General features: G+C 52.6%; 1 protein-coding gene across 8 annotated transcripts in view; it reads left to right on the top strand.

Annotated features, from left to right (window-relative positions):
- EPS15L1 (epidermal growth factor receptor pathway substrate 15 like 1) overlaps positions 1-20371 on the top strand; it is a 121143-nt gene that overhangs the window by 96157 nt on the left and 4615 nt on the right. For 3 of the 8 annotated variants that reach the window (XM_017501177.2, XM_037728736.1, XM_017501182.2), the window contains 3 exons: positions 2338-2470; positions 5612-5659; positions 17962-18167. The exons of 1 other annotated variant lie outside the window; for it this stretch is intronic. In XM_017501177.2, the coding sequence (XP_017356666.1) occupies positions 2338-2470; positions 5612-5659; positions 17962-18167 (387 nt within the window). Of the gene's footprint in view, positions 1-2337; positions 2471-5611; positions 5660-17961; positions 18373-20371 lie in introns of those variants that run through there. 4 more of the 8 variants (XM_017501178.2, XM_017501186.1, XM_017501185.2 and 1 more) reach the window with 4 other exon arrangements.

Genomic DNA, 20371 nt, shown 5'->3' with positions numbered 1-20371 from the left:
GGCTGTGTGGCCTTAGATGCCCGTGCCTGTGTGAACAGACACTAGAGCCTTAGATGACCATGTCTGTGTGGCCTTAGACGGCCATGTGTATTGGCCTTAGATGCCCAAGTCTGTGTGACTAGATGCTGGAGCCTTAGATGGCTATGTCTGTGTGACTAGACACTAGAGCCTTAGCTGAATGTTTTGGTGTTACAAGACACTGGAAGCCTAGACAGTTGCATCTGCGTGAGTAGACACTGGAGTCTTAGACATCCATGTCTGTGTGACTGGACGCTGGAGCCTTAGACAGCCGCGTCTGTGTGACTGGACGCTGGAGCTTTAGAGACTGCGTCGGTGTGACTAGATCCTGGAGGCGGAGGCGGGCATACCTTCAGAACTGTCTGCTGGAGGTGGCATTAGACCCTTTCCCCTGCATCTGTAACCTGTTGGGTCCGGATTCTCGAGGGAAACCCCAGGAGTGTGCCTTTGTGCTCTTGAACTATTCTCTGTCTCTAGGCCCGCCCTGCTGGGGAGAAAGTTGGAGACCCCGGCCCTCCTTCTGTCTCTGCCCCATTCTGATCTTTCTTCTCTGTGCCCTTGGAGGAACACGGGATCAAGTCTACCCTGTTTCTGTCCGTTCCTTTTGTTTCCTACACAGTGATCTCTTTGTCCTATAATTTCCTCGTTGTTTTGCATTTGTGTAGCAGTGTATTTCTTCTGTTAGTAAAAATGTCATTATTTTCTATTTTATTATACACATGGTTATTTTGTGTTTAGTAAGAGTGGTTCCTCATTCCTCTTCTTCCTGTGGAAAGTGATTTTCTCCTTCTGGGAGACCCCAGCCCGTTCCCTCAGATGCCTGAGATGCGCCAGCCCGTCTGCGGCTGGTGGAGTCCCTGGCTCCCCTGTGCCGCACCGGCGCTCCAAGTGAGACACAAGTGTCCCCCAGGCAGCGGCTTAGTACCCGCTGATCACAGGCCTGCTGGCAGCAGGTGCCGGGAAGGGGCTGTGCTTGCCCTACAGGTGGGAGAGGCTGGAAGCGCGTTTCTGTGGCTCGGTGAGCAGTGCATGCTTGGGTGGCAGGAAAGGGCTCCAGGGAGACCCTGGGAGAGCTCTGGGGACAGCAGTGAGGTCCAGCCAGGCTCTAAGGAAGGAGAGAGGCTCCTGGTGGACGAGGTGGGCTGAGGTCCCCAGCAGGAGACCTGAGTGTGCAGGGTGTGGAAACAGGAGGCTGAGTCAGCGGCTGGGGTGCAGTGGATTCTGGGGACGAAGGAGGCACTGTGAGGGGAGGGCTGACTTCAGAGGTGAGCCTGAAAAATTGGGTGGCCGGGGCAGTGATGAAGTCCCTGCAGGCCTTGATGAGAGCTTGGAGCATCCCTGTAGGAAGCACCTAGCTATGTACCTGTGAGACGTCACCCCGTGTCTGCCTCCATGTCTACTGCCCGTCCGCCTTCTTGTCTCTGCCTGCCCATGCATCCATCCATCCATCCACCTGCTATTCATTTGTCCATTAATCCACATATATGTCTGTCCATTCATCCACTCAGCCACCATTCCATCCATCTGCCCACCCACCATCCATTCATCTATCCAGTTGTTTATAACTGTCTGACTGTCTCACTCTTTAGGCTGGAGGATGTGGTCCAATTTGGGTTTGAGATAGCAGGTGTGGGGTGGAGGATGTGGGTGGGTGTGATGGAGGCTGGCCGAGGGTCCAGGCCAGAGGTGGTCAGAGCCTGATAGACGCGGCGTGGCCGTGCTGACCAGCAGGGGTGGGCCGGGCATGTAAGGGTGCGCTCCCGCCTGAGGTGCTGCATGCGCAGCCCAGTGGTATGGAGGGGGAAGGTCTGGTGCCAGCTGACCCAGTGCCTGGAGCTGCCTGTCACTAACTGAAGGCAGTGACCAAACCGGCCAGCTCAGTGGGGAGGTGACACACCGGGGCATGCGCCAAGCACCGCAGCCAGCGTGGGGTGAAGGTGGGGCGCGTCTCTGAATTGTAAGCAGGAGGCCCAAGGGACCCTGTGTGCCAAGTCCTGGAGTCGAGAAGGACCCAGTCGTGTGCCATGTGGCGTGGGGCTGGAAATGCCCTCTGTGCTGGGAGCCTGTGGAGGGATGGGACTGCTCTCTGCCACCCTGTGTCGGGCAGCTCATCACCCACAGGCCAGAGAGCCCCTGATGTTGAGGGTGGAGGAAAGCAGGGGGCATGAGAGAGACCCCAGGTCCGAGCAGGGCCATCTTGTGCAGTCACGGGTAGGAGGCCTCGCCAGGGCCCTTGCAGCGCGAGCGTCTGCTCAGTGGACATCCGTCACCTTTGTTTTAACAACTATTTTTGCCTCTCTTTCGTGTCCTCTCTTACAGCCCCCACCTTCTGGCCCTTTCACCTCCTCCTTGGGAGGGGCAGGATTCTCAGATGACCCCTTTAAAAGTAAACAGGACACTCCTGCTCTGCCTCCGAAGAAACCCGCTCCTCCACGGCCTAAACCGCCCAGCGGTCAGTACGCTTTCTTCTCTCGCAGCTGCCGCCTGCCGGTGCAGGATGGTGGGGGACCAGGATCACCCTGCTCACCAGCCCAGAGTAGCAGCAGATGCCGCGGGACCCTGCATGGGGAGCAAGACGGTGCCCTGGTCCAGCCACCCGGGTTCATGCGAGCGCCGCGTGTGCGTGGTGTGTGCCTCCCACCTGCTGGCCCTCGCCCCGTGCTGTGGTCCCCTGGGCTTCTGGCTCTGCATTGGGGTGCACAAAGCCTTGGCCTTAGAGCTCCCCTTGTGGCCAGGGGCACCTCGTGCGGCCTCCGCCCGAGCATGTCATTGCCACCCCTACATCCTAGCTATACTTCAGGAGCCACTCGTGGCAGGCAGCCCTGTGGCCATTCTGGCCTCTTCTTCTCCGTCCTTCTCCCCGTCCGTGCTTAGGGAGGGCCTGTGGGGGGTGAGGGCAGCAGGGGTTACTGCTCGGTCCAGTCCTTTCTGGATGTTTCAGGACTGAGAGTGGAGGGAGCAGGAGATTCTCCTTGGCGGCGTCTGATGTGAGGAAGCAGGATGGCTTGGGGCTCCCCTCTGCCCCAGCTCGCCCAGGCATCTTAGCGCACGGCTCTGAGCAGGGGGTTTCCTGCAGGCTCTGCCCCTCTTCCCCATGGCTGGTGCTGCTGATGTCTCCTAGCCTTGGCCCTTGAGGGTGCCCTGAGGATTCTGGAGCCTTTTAACTCATGTGTGGGATTTCTCTTGTGTGACAGAGATACGCTGGCAGCCAGTTGACCAGACTGTCAAACAGAAAGCTGTTTTTTCAAGTGGCAGAAGGAGTCGATACAGCTCCCTGATCCGTTTACCTATCCAGTTATTGCCTGTTCCATCCATGCCCTGGTCTGGGATGTCTCCTATTCTCTAGCCTCCAGGCAGAGTGTTCCCCACACTGTCCCTGGACTGTGGGCAGCCACAAGAGACTCACACACTTCTGTGGTCACACCTTCTGTTACCTGCCTTCCCAAGATAGGGCGTGCCCCGCAGCCCTTTCCAGCGGCTGCAGCGAGGAAGGCGGTACTCACCCTCCTGCGTGCACTTGCTCCTCCCCTGGAATCCACCCCTGGCCTCACTTTGCAGCCCCGGTGTCATTGCAGGTTCTGGAATGGACCTAGCAGGCTCCACGTGCCCCTAGCTCACTAGTTACAAGTGACCCTTGGTCCTGCACATGGGCCACCTGTCAGTAGAGGTGAACATAGGGAAAGTTATCTTTAAAACACCACATCTCTCCTCCTGTCCCCTCTGCTGGCCAGGCCCTTCTCTCAGGAGGATGGGGACCCAGCCTGCAGGGCCCAGGTTGGCGTCCTTGTGGATGAGTCACGAGAAAAAGTGTGAGCAAGCATGGGCTGTGTGGATTTAGAGCAGATTTTCTGTGAACTCTTGAGGTGATGCAGATGGGTAAAGAGATCATTTCTGTAAGCCAGACATCAAAGACATTTACCATCAAGAGGAGGAAAAACAGAACAACAAAGGGACTCCCTTCAGGCCATCTGCAGGAGGGCACCTGTGCCTTACACAGAGGCAGTGGCTCTTCAGGGACCCTCGATGCGCTCCTGATGGACCAGCAGCGGGCTTCTTCACCCTGCTTAAAAGATGGGAGCAGAAGCACACATGCAAACATATATGCATAATCACAGTGCATGCACACAGCTGGCACACACACGTGCATATTCACACGTGCGGCGGTGTGTTTTAATGCATATAACTTGCATGCACACATGTACACTCTTCCATGCACATGTACCCCATGTACACACACATTCTCCACACTTACACAAGCATGCATGCACCTGTTTGCATGTGAACACATGTGCATACAGGTGAGCGCACATTCACATACATACTACATCACGTGTGTGTTCTCATGTATGCACACATGTATGCATATGCATGCACACACTCACTCTCCCATGTACCCCTCCAGGCACACTCTCCATGCTTATATGCATGCCTGCATCTATATACATGTGTGCATATTCACATGTGAACACACATGCATAGAGATGAGCAGCATGCATTCACATGCTGCATTGTGCATGCCTGCACACACACACGCTCTCAGATACAGCTGGGCTTGCACACTCTCCATGCTTACCTGTGTGCATTCATTCATGGACACATGCACATATTCATGTGTGCACATACATGCATATAGGTGAGCAGTACACGGCTATTGCATCGGGCATGCATGCAAATGTGCACACACCCATATGTGTGTGTGTGCGCTCATACACACCCAGGCATGCATGCTCTGTGCTTACGCGCATGTGTACACACATTCATACACATGTGCACATATTCTCATATGGGTGCTCACGATCCCCGAGCAGTGCCGTACTTGCTGGGCCCTGAGGGGGAGCCATCCCACTCACAGCTCACAGGTGCAAAGCTTCATTTTCAGTGTTTCATGGAAACTGCCACCCCCGCCTCCCCACGTACCTAAACCTGGTGCTGGGTCTGCTTTTGAACTTTCCCTCAGCTGTCACCTCCCGTTGTGTCTCCCTCTGCAAGCTTACCCACCCCACCTTGGCTTCTGCTCTTAGTGTACTGTGGGCTTCAAAAGCAGAGAAGGGTGCTTGCTAAAAGTGGAACGTTTGATAACAGCTTTGGGTGGCTTCTTTGGGCCTGGCTTCAGGGTTGAGGCTTTTTAGGGAGCTGTTGCACAGTTGGAGACCCAGGGCGTCCTGGGCGCCTTTGCTCATAGCACAGGCCACTGCATCTTTGTACTGCTGTGGTCGATGGTTGCCGTGCCCCTTGGTGCTCTGCAGAACTATATTAACATCGATGGGCACTTAGGAAGCGCTTGCACAGTTCTTATCTCACCAGCTCCCAGCAAGACCCATGAGAGAGACAGGCCAGGCCATGCCCATTTCCTGGAAGAGGAAAGGGAGGGGGGAGGTCGTGGGGGCTCCCCAAGGTCACGCAGCAAGGTGGCAGCAGGGCCAGGTTTATACCAGTAACCTGCCTCCTGCCCCAAGACAGGAGTAAGGAGAACCAAGCCATGAGCTCCAGAGCATTCTCTAAAACAGCCATTGCATGCACAGCATCTTAAATCCAGAGCAGCTGCACATCTGTGTGGAGGTCTAAATATTTCTCGTTTGATTCTTTTACCCAGAAGCAATGGCTGAACAGAAAAATTCTGCATTGTACACACTGCTGGGTGGTAGGTACAGACTGCGTGGTGATTGCCGTTTGAGCGTGCAGCAGTGTTTGTGCTGTGATTCCGTACTAACCTCTAACAATCCACACATCGCAGTTGACCCAGCGGTTGACCTTTTGATGAGTCACCTGTTGGGGAGAAGTGTTTGGCTCTTTGGGGGATTGCAAACGAAGCTGCCTGCCCTACCCTGGTTCTCTGGTCAAGGGAATCAGAGCCCAGCTCTGCACAATTCCCTTCCCAGTTCCTGGCCACACGGCACAGACCCACCTGCAGCCCAGGAGGCCTCTGGTTATCAGCAAGAGCGGTCAGCAGATGAGTGTCGGGTGAACCCCTGCTCAGAAAGTTGGCTAGGAAGACACAGGGCAGATCCCATGTTTTCTTGGCTTCTTTAAGACAGGAAATAGTGAAATTAATCTGAGTTATTTTTTAAAGAAAGCTTAAAGTCCAACATTTTCAAACTGCTGGACTTTGTTTTCTTAAAACAAAACAAAACCTTTCTGCCTTTCTTGTTACCCCAGCCTTTTTCCGCACAAGGAGACCATGTGGCCAGCCCACAGTGATGGCCGCCTTACCCTGGTCACTCCAGGGCCTTCCAGATGCTGGGACTTTGCGCGAGACGTGTGGGTCCCAGCGTGGCTGAGTGAGGAGGAAGATGAGGTGGGTGGGATCCCCTGTGGGCCTGGCAGTTGAGCCGTGAGCTGGTAGAGATAGACTGACTAACAGACTGAAGGACCAATAGACTGTCCAGCGATCAGAGTTTTCTTACAAACCGTGCACACAGCGTGACGCCTGCACTCGTGGAAATCACAATTAAGGAAGAAGCTTTTCTGTCATCTCTCTGCCTGGCACATGGTATATTCTGATGCCCCCTACTCCCATCCTGGACTTGTCTGTCCCAGGGCTCCCAGAGGTTTCTAGAACCCTGCTAGGCCCCTGTGCCAAGAAGTGGCTCTGACATGTGAGGCCAGGACAGGAGAACCTGAGGCCACTTCCTTCTGTCCTCTGGGTGACCAGTGCGGCTAGAATCCAGGCGACCGCTTGATCAGGCTGGTTTCTGGACGTTGGAGGAAAGGGAGGCCCTGGGTGGGTCGCTTAACCTCCCTGAGCCTGTTTCCCTGCCTGACCACGGACCCACTCGGGCCTGGCAGGTGGTGTGTGGGTGAAGCGCCTTGCACAGCAACGTGCTGTGTGTGGTCTGTAGCCCCCTTCCCCACCCTGGGACACAGGGACCAGAACATAGGATTCTGCCAAGGGCACCTTTTCCAGGAAAGACAGAGGTTGGGCCCGAGGTGGCTGCACACATTCAGGGAGTCATTCATGATGTTCTTTTCTCCCGGTGAGGTCACAGTTTAATGGAAATCTTTTTCGTTAAAAAATGTCAGTATGCAGGGAGTTGAACTTCAAAGAGGGCTCCAGGGTCCTCTGTGGGTCGTCGCTCGTATGGGACCAAATGCGAGTTTGGATCTGAGTCATGTGTGGGTTTCGGTGCTCTCTTGTCTTCTAGAAGCTGCAGTTTTCAAGTTCCATGGGAGCTGCTTGTTTTGCTTTGTTTAAAGCTCAATTGAGGTGAAATTGACATTTGGTGCAGCCAGCACACGGTGTGGGAGCACGGGCAGACAGATGTTGACCTGGCAGTCACAGGTGGACTCCTCTGCCTGGGAACCTGCAGCGGCTCCTCAAGGGAGAGTTCCGGTCATGGCATACACCCGAGTAGCCCACGATTGGCCATCTCTCAAGGCCACATAGTCAGTTCTCTTCCCATCTAAGCCAGAAAGCTTACTCTGGGGGACCACCAAGGGTCATCCCCTAGGGCACGAATGGAGCTTTGGTGTGGGCACTGACTTCTCCTTGCCTGGAGATCTTTTCTAGAGAGGCGTATCATCAGGATGTTAAACAACCGGCAGGTGTCTGTTTGGGGCAGAAGAAACTGGTTTCTTTCAGGCAGATGCAGCACAGACCCGGCAGGCCGCCGAAACCTGTCAGTTAGAGTTAGGTTAAAGTTAGCCGCCGCACACACCTCCCCCAGGTAAACAATGGTGTATTTTCTGCAACGGACCGGAGATCAAGATCAGTCAGAGCTCACCGCTGAAGAGTTTCTAGGTAAAAGTTGTTGATTTGCAAAGAGAGAAACAGATTTTTTTTTAAGTGCAGGAAATGGCTGTGTGGGTGTCAGTGATTGGGCCTCAGCCCCGCTGTGATAGTGGGATCCTGCGACCGGCCCCACCCTTGCCACTTCCTGCCAGTGCGCCCCTGCATTGCGGTTCCTGCCTGCAGCGCCTGGTGACACCAGCCAGCGCACCTCCACCGCTAACCAGCCAGTCACCTTTAACCTCTCCCCAATTTAATGATTATTTTATTACTGCTAATGACCTTTTCACCCCCTAAACAAAGCCACCTGGGTGTTGGGGCTGAGCATGATGTCTTTTCACCCACTCCCCACAGTCGCACTGACAGCAGCTTTTCCCTAAATGACATGAGATCCAGTTTAACCAGTGGCTGTCCTGTTTGATTCAAACAGCTCTGTCATCAAGAGAAGAAGACAAAAGTCATTCTTCCCCTTGCAAACAAGCCCCTCCCCGCACCCGTGTGTGTCGTCCACCCGGGGTGGCCATGGGTTCTTGATTGCCCTGCGGGGGATGTCACACAGGATGCAGCCTCCGAGGAAGCCCTGAGGTCCTTAGTGCCACCAGCTCCCCCGTTCCTCTGAAATGCCAGGCCAATATTGAAACCAGGGTGGTCAGTGACCTCGCCCCGTCATGTGCCTATGTGGGTCCCAAAACTTTTTGTTGATTGCACAAGATCCACTTTAAAAATGGCATCTCCATTTGAACCGTGCGGTTAGCACCTCAGCCTTGAACTTTACTTTAATTCCGTTCCCACGATGATCTCAGAGAGATAATCCGCTGGGTACATGTGAAGTTCTAGAATGGGACAAGTGGTTCCACCATCTCGAGGGACCTGGAAAATTCTGGCACTTGCCTGCCAGTCAGGATTGGGAGGGGGTCCTAAGGAGCCTGAAATGCCCAACCTGGTGGAGTCCCTCTTTCCTGCCCACACCCCCAGCCCCCAGCCCCCAGCACTGTTGTGGTCAAGGAAGCTTCAGGGCTTACGTCTGAGCCCTCTGGATGGCCTGTCATAAGGCTGCAAGGGACCCCCTGACGATGCCAAGGAAGGGTCCCACTCTGAGAGGGAGGAATGTCAGCCTCATACGTTTAAACTGACGGCAGGCAGTTTGGAGCACTTTCTGTTCTGTAAAGACCACTGAGTTTGAAAATAGAAGCATTTGCCTACCTGGGCACACACCCACCCTTCTGTACCCGAAGAGGCGGATAGAGTGGGTGTCGTGTGACTCGGTTATCACTGGCGTTCAGTGGGGTGCAAATGCTGGAGCCTGGGGTCCCAGCAGGGGGCCTAGGGGGCTGCAGGGTGGGGTGAAGGGGCAGAGGGGCTGGGCTTCCGCCCCAACATCTGAGTATAGGTGTGAACGAACGGGAGCCGCTGCCCTGGGGATGTCGGGTGTACCTGCCTCCAGAACGCCCCAACCCCTCGCTTGGCGGAGGCTCCACCTAAGGGAGGTGAGGGCCGGTGCAGATGCCTCAGAAGGGGGCTCCGGCTGCAGCCCAAGCACCTCCTCCCTGCTTTTCTGGTGGGGTGGATATGGCCCCTGTCTTTCATCTCTCCCATTCAAAGCCCTGAGTCAGCTCCCCGCGCCTGCCACTGCTAACTGCAAAACAGCACACGGAGGCGGATGATGGGGGATCTGGCCATAAAGAGAGCAGGAGTGGCAGCCCCTCCCCACACCTGACACCTTCCCAAGTGTCCCCCGCCATGGGGGCTCCTGGTGGGCTCTTCACCTCACTTCCTTCCCTCCTAGGGGTTCTTTTGGGTCCTTCTGCTCTGGTGCACGTATGACCCCTAACCAGCTCTCAGACTCCTGCATGGCATTCTCAGGGATTTTGTGCCTCCCTGCCCTTTGCAGAGGTGGCATCTGCGACGTTGGCACTCTCTGTAGGGAGGAACAAAGCTGGGCCCCCTTTCCCCATCAGGCTCATGCACGCCTGGCTCAGATATAGATAGCATCTCCCCTAGAAATCCTCCCAGAGGATGGGGCTGACACTCAGGGTGTTCATGCAGAGTATGTCAAAGGTGTCTGCCAGAGAACAAATTCAATTTTTCAAAAAAAGGAGAATTGTGACACCTGCCAGTCTGTATTATTTTTGTCGTGAAGACTGGCTTGTGATTTGTAAATTCATTGCCAGATCATGTACCCCACCCTACACACACACACACACACACACACACACACACACACACACACACACACCCCTTTTATTTTCTTCCAGGGCTGGTGCAGCCTGGCAGGTTTTATGTAAATGTCATGGGCGCATTCTGTGGTAACGTCTAGAAAATGGTTATTTCTCACTTCAAATGATATTTGCTTTTTGAGGACCCCCAAAGCACAGCACTGTTATCCCCCTTTCTTCTTTTTCATTTAATGGCAGGATGAGGCCACAGCCATCGGGCTCAGCAGCCCCCTGCCCACCTCACGCACCTCCCTGGGCAGGAGAGCACATCGGCCAGCAGTGGCTCATAGTAAATATTTGTTCAGCTTTTCTCAACAATGCAGAACCAAACCTCATCCTGTTCCCTTCAATACACGAAGCAGATTTTCTTAAAATTCGGTAAATATTTTTAGTGGAAAATCTCAACGCTGCGATCGCGGGGACCTCAGATTCTTATCTCCCGGGGCTGTGCTGCTCGACACAGCTTTGATCTGAGGCAGAGCGCAGTGGGGCTGGCGCCTGCAGGATTCCCAGCTGCAGGTCCCTTACATGGTCCCATGTGTCGCATTGTAGAAAAACGAACTCCCCTCACGCACCTTAGATGGGAGCCAGAGGAAGACGTCGATGTGTGGTGGGGAAAAGCACTCTTTTTCAAGACGAGTCCCCGAGCGATGATGAATTTTAGAACTATGCTGTTTTCTCTCTTTCTCCCCTCTCCCCGCAGCTAAGCTTTCTTGCTGGCAGGATGGGGAAGGAGGAACAAGACATATGTCAGTGGCCTTTAATGAGCTCGGCTGGCTGGGCGCGGTGGCTCATGCTTGTAATCCCAGCACTTTGGGAGGCCGAGGCGGGTGGATCACGAGGTCAAGAGATCCAAGACCATCCTGGTCAACATAGTGAAACCCCGTCTCTACTAAAAACTACAAAAAATTAGCTGGGCATGGTGGCGCGTGCCTGTAATCCCAGCTACTCAGGAGGCTGAGGCAGGAGAATTGCTTGAACCCAGGAGGCGGAGGTTGCGGTGAGCCGAGATCGCGCCATTGCACTCCAGCCTCGGTAACAAGAGCGAAACTCCGTCCCCCCAAAAAAAAAAAAAAAAAAATGAGCTCGGCTGGAGTGGTGCCCTCCCAGGCTACTGCTCTCCTATGCAATGTGACTCTCAGAAGCCTGGCAGTTGTATGGGCATCTGTGTTGTGTAGGATGAGTGACAGTTGTGTGGGATCACCTGTTGTGTAGGGTGAATGACAGTTGCGTGGGTCTCTGTTATGTAGGGTGAATGACCGTTGTGTGGGCATCTGTGTTATGTAGGGTGAATGGTGGTTGTGTGGGATCACCTGTTGTGTGGAATGAATGACAGTTTTGTGGGTGTGCATGTTTTGCAGGATGAACGAGAAATGTGTGGGATCACCTGTTGTGTAGGGTGAATGACAGTTGTGTGGGTGTCTGTGTTCTGCAGGATAAATGACAATTGTGTGGGCATCCTCTGTTGTATAGGGTGAAAGAGTTGTGTGGGCCTCTCCTGTTGAGTAGGATGATGAGAGTTGTGTGAGTGTCCATGCTGTGCAGGATGAATGACAGTTGTGTGGGCCTCTCTTGTTGTATAGGATGATGAGAGTTGTGTGGGTGTCCATGTTGTGCAGGATGAATGACAGTTGTGTGGGCATATTCTGTTGTGTAGGATGAATGAGAGTTGTGTGGGCATCCATGTTGTGCAGGATGAATGACAATTGTGTGGGCATCTCCTGTTGTGTAGGATCAATGATGCTTGTATATGTGTGTCCCCTGTTGTGTAGGATCCATGATAGTTGTGTGTGTATGTGTGTCCTGTTGTGTAGGATCAATGATGGTTGTGTGTGTGTGTCCACTGTTGTGTAGGATGAGTGACAGTTGTGTGAGCGTTCGGTGTTGCATAGGATAATAGCAAACGTGGGCAGCTGCCCTGACCACAAACTCTTGTTTTGTATTTTTTTGTTTTGTTTTGTTTTTATATTTACCTCTCATCTACAGAACCGCGTTTTCCAAGTACAGCACTGAACTACTGAACTGTGTAAATAGAACCTAGTCAGGATGAAACACACACACACACACACACACACTCTCTCTCTCTCTCTCTCTCTCTCTCTCTCTCGCATTTATTTCTAATATTTTTCCTAATCAGACTGATTGAGACCCTATATTATCCGAAATTCTTATTCTCTTCCTAAGCAAAAAAATTTAAACCAAGAGAGTTTTTCTCCCAAGGTTTTTATAGCATTCACCATTTTTAGGGTTTGCAAGAGTGTATATTTCTATCCCATTGTTGTTGTTGTTGTTTGCACCCAGCTCTTGAGGATGCTTTAAGCGGAGGGCTTCCTGCAAAGCGAGATAGAAAAGTCAGAATCTTGAAAACCTTTGCTGACCAAGAACGATAGTGCCCCAGAGCCGGCCCCTCACAGCCCCGATCCCGGCTGCTAGGGACGTGCGCCGCTTCGAGAAGAAGCTTGAGAAATAAGAGAATTAAAGAAATTTCTATCAGGGTGGAGCCGGCCACCAAGTTTTTTTTTTTTTTAACAGCACACACTGTGGTAAACCATTTGGTTCATATTGTTTTTGCTAAAGTCAGTCCTGTGTGTGGTTTCGGTATACCGCTTGGGTAACTGTTGAAACTGCTGTGGTTTGAAAATAAGTTCTATTTTGCCTTTTCTTCAATCTTGTATCCCTTGCCCCCTGTTAATAAAGTCTCCCTGTGGTAGGCAGTCAGCATCCCCAAGAGGGTCTTTTAATTTCATTTATCTTTATTCACTCTCATCTGCTGTGGGCCCCGGTTCCCGTCACCGACATCTAGGAATGATGGCATCAAACCGGTTACCAGGCATCATCCTGTTACCTGGTACCAGGCGTCATCCTGGCACCTGGTTTGATGCCATCATTTTCAGACATTTCTATACCAACTTTTTTGGGTTTTGTTTTCATGATTGCTGACCCCTTTTCTGAAACACGCATCAGTAAAGCCCTCTCCTGACTCATGTTTTCTGGAGCCACGAAAAAGTATAAAACCGTGGCGTGGGTGCATTGCAGCAGAGTTTGCTTCAGGGCCTGAAGGCAGATTAAAGTTACTTTGTCATGTTTGTGATAAGCTACACCTCAGAAAATCGGAAAAAACGATTAAGGAGTTAGCAGAAGTGGTTACATAAAAGCAGGAACTAGACCTACAAAGTCTGAAAAATAGCCGCTAAAAATAAATCGCTGTGCAAAAGTGGGAAGTTTGGGCCGAGGGCCGTGGCCCCGTGGTGATGCCCATGCCTTTCTTTGCCCAAAGCCTCCAGTCACCCGCAAGGTCAAAAGCCGGACCGGGCACTGGCCGGCCTCGCATGTGTCAGGTCCAAAATCGCCTCAACCCAAAGCACAAACACTGACAACCAAGAAAAAAACCGTTGTTGTTTTTTTTTTTTTTTCCTTCTGAAAACAAGAAGCCAGCAGTTGATGTGCCCTGGTTTCATATTACCATAGTCATGACTTCTAAATAACAACGGTTTCGGCAACAGAGCAAAACCAGGCCCAGGCATATGTTGGTGTGAACGAAGCATTTCATCTCTCCGACCATCTCTCTGCGCGTCAGAAACCTCAGCTTGAAATGGTAGCAGGCGGGATTCTTAACCACTCCTCCCAAAAACCATTTTTTTTAAACCCCCCAAACCAAAGGAGGAAGATCTTTATTGAACTAAAGAAGAAAAGCCACTGAAAAGCGACTGATTATCTGAACCTTCTGTATTTGGCGGTCGCTCTTGGGGGCCTGGCTGGGGCGTCCTTCCCCTACACACCACTTCCCCCCCAGATACTTGCAGGTCTGCCTCAGGCGATCGTTCCTGTAACAGGAACTGCCTCGAGAAAGCAAGCAGTGTCCACCCTGGACTTGCTGCAGGTCCTGGGGGCTACACTGGGTCCTGGGACTTGGAGCTTCTGCCCTGGAAACACTTCCTGTGTCCTCTGCTAGAATCTGGCCATTTGGTCCATATCATGTATCATGTAGGTATTCGAGGAAAAACTAAAATACCCAAGCATGTACAGTAACATTGCTCTTTCCTGCAAACCAGGAAGGCAGATGCCTTTATTCCCTTTCTGCTCCCCAGGGTGTTTCTCCAAAGGGCCCCAGGCCCCTGGAGACCTGTGGAATCTGTAATGGGCGACACCTGGTTCACCAGGACCTCCTGAAGCCCACTGTGTGCTGAGCTCTGGGCTGGAGAGCACCAGGGACGTGGGACAGTATTGGCTGGTGTTTGTGGTGTGCTGGGCACAGCATTCACAGAGCTGAGCCTCGGCCGTGCAGAGGCCATTGCCACGAGAAGCAGACAGAGTGGTGGCGGACCCTGAGGGAGAGGGGACTTCCCCATGGAGGGAGAGGCTGGGCAGAGGCAGGCAGGGGCTCAAGAGACTGGCGGAGGTCACTGTGGCTACCCCCTGCAAATCCACAGGCTGGGGTGCAGGACACTATCTCACTGTTCCCCAGGGCGCCCCTGCCTGTGGCCTTGGTGGCCCCCTGCTCACATCTACTCCATCTCATCCTAAACAGCATACACTGATTATCTCGCAGTTCTAGAGGCTCAGAGTCTAAGATCCAGGCGTCAGTGGGGGGTTGGTTTCATCTGAGGCCTCTCCTTGGCTTGGCGTGTCTTCACATGGCTGTTTCTGTGTGTGTAGGTCTGTGTCCTGAACACTTTTGGTGAGGACAGTCATTGATCCTTTGAATTCATTTTAACTCTGTTACCCATTTAAATATTCTGTCTTCAAGTACAGTCATATTCTGAGGCACAGGGGTTAAGACTTGAACATATATATGGACGATTGTTGGGACACAGCCCTTTGCTTAGATTAGGAAACTGAGGCTGAGAACAGCTGGTGCAAGGCCGGCCGGGGGGGGGTGTGCCATGCCCCCCACCGTCTTCCAGGGCCACTCCCAGCCCCAGGTCTGGGCTGCAGAGCTGAATGCAGGCATGATGGGGAAGGGGCTGCAGTTTCTTCCCTGAGAAGGCCGCTGTGATGGCCTTCCAGCTGGGAGTGCCTTCCTGGCAGATGGACGAGGCATACCCAGGAAAGAAGCTCTGGGTTTGGGGGTTCCTGGGGAAGGAATTGCCACGTAGACGAGGCTGGGGTGTCATCCCCAAGCAGGGGGAAGCTTTCAAGAAGCCTGGGCAGGGTGCTGGGACCCATCTGTGCTAAGAGGCCACTTTGCTGGGTGGGTTTGGCTCACAGGGAAGGGAGCCGAACTGGTGGGTAGCCACTAGGGATACGAGGCTTCGAGGGGCGGGAGTGGGGAGGTGAGGGGCCCTCGCCCACCCTCCATCCTGCTCAGGAGCCCCAGGGAGCCCCCTCTGCTCCCCAGTGGACAGCCTGGGATTCACAGGCAAGCCTCACTTGACCCCTCCCACCAGAGCTGCCTGCCCCTCCCTTTGGAGAGGAAAGGGGTCAGGCACCTCCAGGAGACCCAACAGTGAGGCCTTGGCTTCCCCTTGGCTCATGCCTAGGAATGGGCCTGTGAGGGAGGCGGCCTCGAGGTTAGAGTGGGAGGTAGTTCTTCAAGGCCAGCGGAACCAGCGGCCTGGACCAGATCACCCTGCTCTCTGCAGCCCCAGGGAGGTGGGGGTCAGGGAGGAGGAGGCTGCAGTAGAGCTGACGGTGGGAGGGACACCTGTGGATAGAGAAGCGAGACACCTAGAAAGACCGGGAGTGGAGACTGCCCTGAGACGGCGGGCACTTCCCCTCTGGGGAAGGGTCTCCAGCATGGCTTGTCCACAGGTTTGGCAAAGGTGGTCTGTGTGGACCCCTTCCAGATCCCAGGGCCCCTTTTGCTAACTGGACCTTGGGGCTGACCGTGAGTTGATTTGAGGCCACAGGGGGACACTGATGCCAGGTCTCTCGCTCCCACCTTTCTCATAGAAAGTGAGAGTGGGAGTCCTAATAGAGCCCAGGACAGCTCGCCCTCCCACCCCGAGGAGGAGCCTCTTAGATGGACTCGCACAGACGGACAGTCTGGAAAAGTCTCCCGCAGCCGGTGGCCAGAGGTCAGCCAAGGATGCCACAGCGACCCTGGTGGAACCTCGTGGGGACAGGCGGAGGCAGGCAGGCAGGCTGCAGGGGTTTGTCTCCCAAGTCCTGTGTAAACCTTGGGAAGGAGGGCTGTTTTTCCTTGAATACTCGAACAGAAAGCAGCAATCCATATGCTGGCCCATCAGCTCCAGCTGACGCGGAACTGCCCGTTGAGAGACAAGTGAGCTTCCGTTTCCAGAAGCAGGGCGACAGGCCAGGTTCTCACTGGGCCACATTGGGCATGGCGGTGCAGGACACTGGGTGGGAGCAGACCCCTAGGGTCCCAGGAATGTCACTTGTTTGGCACCCTTCTCCTCATTTCCACTTCACAGATAAGGACACCAAGTCCAGCTGGGAAGAGTCAGTTACACTTGTCAAGGCCCAGAGCTAAAGGTGGCAGATGCGGGCTGTGGCCCCAGAGCCCACAGGGACACCTGGAGCCTCAAAAATGAGGCCTGGGGTGGTTGATCTGCTGGGGGAGCAGAGGGAACGGCTTTAGATCTGGGCGTGGAGAGGGACTGAGGCTGGCCTGCATGAGCTCGTCCTGCCGGAGGAGGAAGGCAGTTGTCCTGGGCTCAGGTGGTGCGCGGGGAAGGTGCGGCTGGGGGCCAGAGTGTTCTCTGGAGGTGCAGCCAGAGGTCCAGGGTCAGCCCTGGAGGGGCAGGTGGTTCTTGGTTTCTTTCTAAACATTAGCTTCGAAACTTCCCGAGTTAATACATTGGAATCGTGTTACGTATTATTGAGCCTCCAGTCTAGGGTGCTGCATGGACCACAGTGAATGTCTTCCGCGACCACCCAGAGCCCTCGTTGGGCAAATAGAGGGGTATCAGACAGGAGAATGGAGTCAGCCTGGCTGGCCTGCAAAACTGCAGATGCTGCATATCCTCAGGTGGGATCTCCCATCGCCAAGCAGATCTTGACAGGCCTCTGCTTCTTGGTGGAATGTTCTGGTACATTGGCAGGATGCATTGGGAAAAGCCATGCGTCCTCAGGCCACATCCCTCATGCCTTTTCCTTTTCCTCCACTTCTGAACACTTCTCTCTCTCATATCTGTCAAGATATGCCTTGCTGGGACCCGGGCATCCTGGAGTTCCCTGCTTGGCAGAAGCCCAGAAAGGCCTAGACAAACCCTGCCCCTTGGAGCCACCGACACCAGAAGGGCAGAAGTGGGGGCTAAAAAAGAACTTAAGGCCAAGCGCAGTGGCTCAAGCACTTTGGGAGACAGGCAGGCAGATTGCTTGAGGCCAGGAGTTCGAGGCTAGCCTGGGGAACATGGCAAAACCCTGTCTCTACAAAAAAAATATAACAATTAGGCATGGTGGCTCATGCCTGTAGGAGGCCGAGGTGGGAGGACCGCTTGAGCCCTGGGGGCCAAGGCCACAGTGAACCATGATTGCACCACTGCACTCCAGCCTAGGCGACAGAGAGAGATTCTGTCTCAAAAAAAAGAACTTAAACCCCAGCGTGGCAGAGCTGTATGCAGACCTTCATAACTAACGCGCCTCATAACCATACCACGTTATGAAACTGATCTCTCCTTTTCATTTGCAAGTAACTCCCCCCCCCTTTTTTTTTTAACTGTTAGAAGCTTGCAGTGTATTTTTCTGCTCAGCCATGATTTTGAAAAACAGTTATGTTAATAAATGTGTCGCCATGCTACAATGAATCTGTTCGAAACGTACATGCATGCAAACTGTTTGAGGATGACTCAGGTTTGAGCTGCTCTGTGTGTGTTGTGTTTGGGAGTCATCTGAATTGTTTTTCCTGTGTTGTTCACAACCTGTTAAGCCCCTGGGATAAAGCTGATTAAAACTGGGATTCCCCAGGGTTCCCCCGTCCCATCTGTTAGCTGCGTTCCAAGCTCTTCCCAGAGAGGCTGCGCCCACCAGCATTCTGCTCTGTCCGGGTGAGTAACTCATATTTCTTTCTTTCTCCTTTTTTTCTCCTGAACTTTCCAGGTAAAAGTACACCTGTAAGCCAGCTTGGTTCCGCAGACTTTCCCGAGGCCCCTGATCCATTCCAGCCACTTGGGCCTGACAGCGGCGACCCGTTCCAAAGTAAAAAGGGGTTTGGGGACCCGTTTAGTGGAAAAGACCCATTTGTCCCCTCCTCTGCAGCTAAACCTTCTAAGGCCGCTGCCACGGGCTTTGCAGACTTCACCTCTGTAAGTTGAGTTCTCTCCCCGCTGGGCCCCCCTCCAACCCTCCGCTCGCAGCGTTCCTGGGGTTTTTGTCTTCTTTCAAAGGCAAACCTCCCAGCTTCTCTAGCCTCATGGTACCTCACACTCTCTGTCCCTTGAGTTATTTATTCCACACTGCCACTTCTGTAAGAAGAACAGTTTCTCAATAAAAAAAAAGAAAAACAGCCGCGGTTTGGATGCTCCATCATAAAGGCATGGTATTCTTCCAGCAGGGAGGCGGGACGTGTCTGTCCTTCCCGGTAGATTCTTTGTATTATTTCTGTCGCACCGAGGCTGTTGTGTTCACTGATTTTTGGAAGCCAAGATGTCAAACACTTCCGAAGTATGAAAAGAAGCTTGCAAAAGTGACGCTAGGGTTCCGCCGTCCCCCAAAAAAGTCCTTTGTGCACAAGTTCTCACAGTCCAGCTCAATGTGTTTTGAACACATTTTGAAATACAAATTGAAGGACTTCAGGCAGATCACAGCAGGGAAGAGCAATTTGATTTTTTTTTAAGCTTGTTAATTTCAGTTACCAGCTTCAGTGAAAAAAGAAATGCAGTCTAGAACAACCACTCTGAAAGCTAAGACAGAAAGAGCTCAAAAAAGCCATTTAGCAAAGTTAAGTGCCTTTTGAGAAGGAAATCCCGGGATTTTGAAAGCCTGGCTTTGTTTTTCTCTGGGTGAAAAATATTCCAGATTGTAAGTGGCTTCGAGGAGTTTTCCGTAGCTTCCTTAATGTACGAAATCTTGTTCTCTGAGAGCTTCAGGTGTCGTCTTCCCAGATTGGTTTCACTGTGTGTTACGCACCCACTTTCTTCCTTCGAGCTTGTGAGTTCCTTCATCATTAGGTGTGAGGCATGTTATTTATAGATGCCCTAACTCCTGGGATATCTCTTTGAACACAAGCCCTGCCGTATCAATGCACAGAAAGCACCTGATTTGTTTCTGAGCCATCTTGATGACCTCTACCATGCACATCTATCCTATGGCTTATTTATCAATTACTTATTTCAGTCACAGGGTCTTGCTGTGTTGCCCAGGCTGGACTGCAGTGGCACGATCATAGCTCACTTATAACCTCAAGCGATCCTCCCGTCTCAGCCTCCTGAGTACCTGGGGCTACAGGTGTGCAACACCATGCCAGACTAATTTTTTATTTTTATTTTTTGTAGAGATGAGGTCTTGCTTTGTTGCCTGGGCTGGTCTAGAACCCCTGGCCTCAAGTGATCCCCCCACCTTGGCCTTCCAAAGTGCTGGTATTACACATGACTGGCTCGTGTGGCTTATTTCAATCCCCCAAGACCCTGACTTGTTTTGTTTTTGTTTTTGAAATGGAGTCTCTCTCTGTCACCCAGGCTGGAGTGCAGTGGCACGATCTCAGCTCACTGTAATCTCCGCCTCCCTGGTTCAGGCGATTCTCTTGCCTCAGCCTCCCGAGTAGCTGGGACTATAGGCATGTGCCACCACACCCAGCTAATTTTTTTAATTTTAGTAGAGATAGGGTTTCATCATGTTGGCCGGGATGGTCTCAATCTCTTGATCTCAGGTGATCCGCTGACCTCGGCCTCCCATAATGCTGGGATTACAGCCACCAGGCCCGGCCAACCCTGACCTGTTTCTGGCTGTGGTGACCCATAAATACTTTACAACTGCAGTGAGTTTGATTTTTATTGACCCTAGATGTGCATTGGGAATGTATGCAAAATGGTGACGTTGTTAATAAAAGCCAGAAACAAAACCTGCTTTATCTAGAGTTTCTTGAATAGCCCTTCATTTATTTTCTGGTGGAAAAATATTAAATGCTGATTAAAAAAAAAACAAACAGAACTCTTCACACATGACTCAGGTACTCTGTCTTGGGTAGGGAAGAGTTAGGTAAGAGGGGTGAACGGCAGCTTGAAGAAATGACTGTTCTCTTTCTGAAATTCATAGTTCTGTTTCCTGTGATCCTAACCCCCAACGGGCTCGTTTTTTCTAAAACATAAAAAGAAAAACCACCCAAGGTTTCAAGGTATCATTTGGCTTAACCTTTCTGGTTGTTCCAGAACAATTGTTAACTTCAGTTTTGAAACAGTGCCAGCCATTTTACCACCCTCATCTCCAGGTAGGAAATCAAATTCCACCCAAGCCTGGGTGCAGCCCTGCGGTTTTTTGGTTTTCTTTTTTCCCCCCTATTTTTTTGGTTTTT

This window comes from Cebus imitator, unplaced genomic scaffold (genome assembly GCF_001604975.1).
Source record: "Cebus imitator isolate Cc_AM_T3 unplaced genomic scaffold, Cebus_imitator-1.0 Scaffold280, whole genome shotgun sequence".
NCBI classification, from domain to species: domain Eukaryota; kingdom Metazoa; phylum Chordata; class Mammalia; order Primates; family Cebidae; genus Cebus; species Cebus imitator.
Note: the sequence above shows the minus strand (reverse complement) of the source record. Positions and strands in the feature narration are given on the sequence as shown.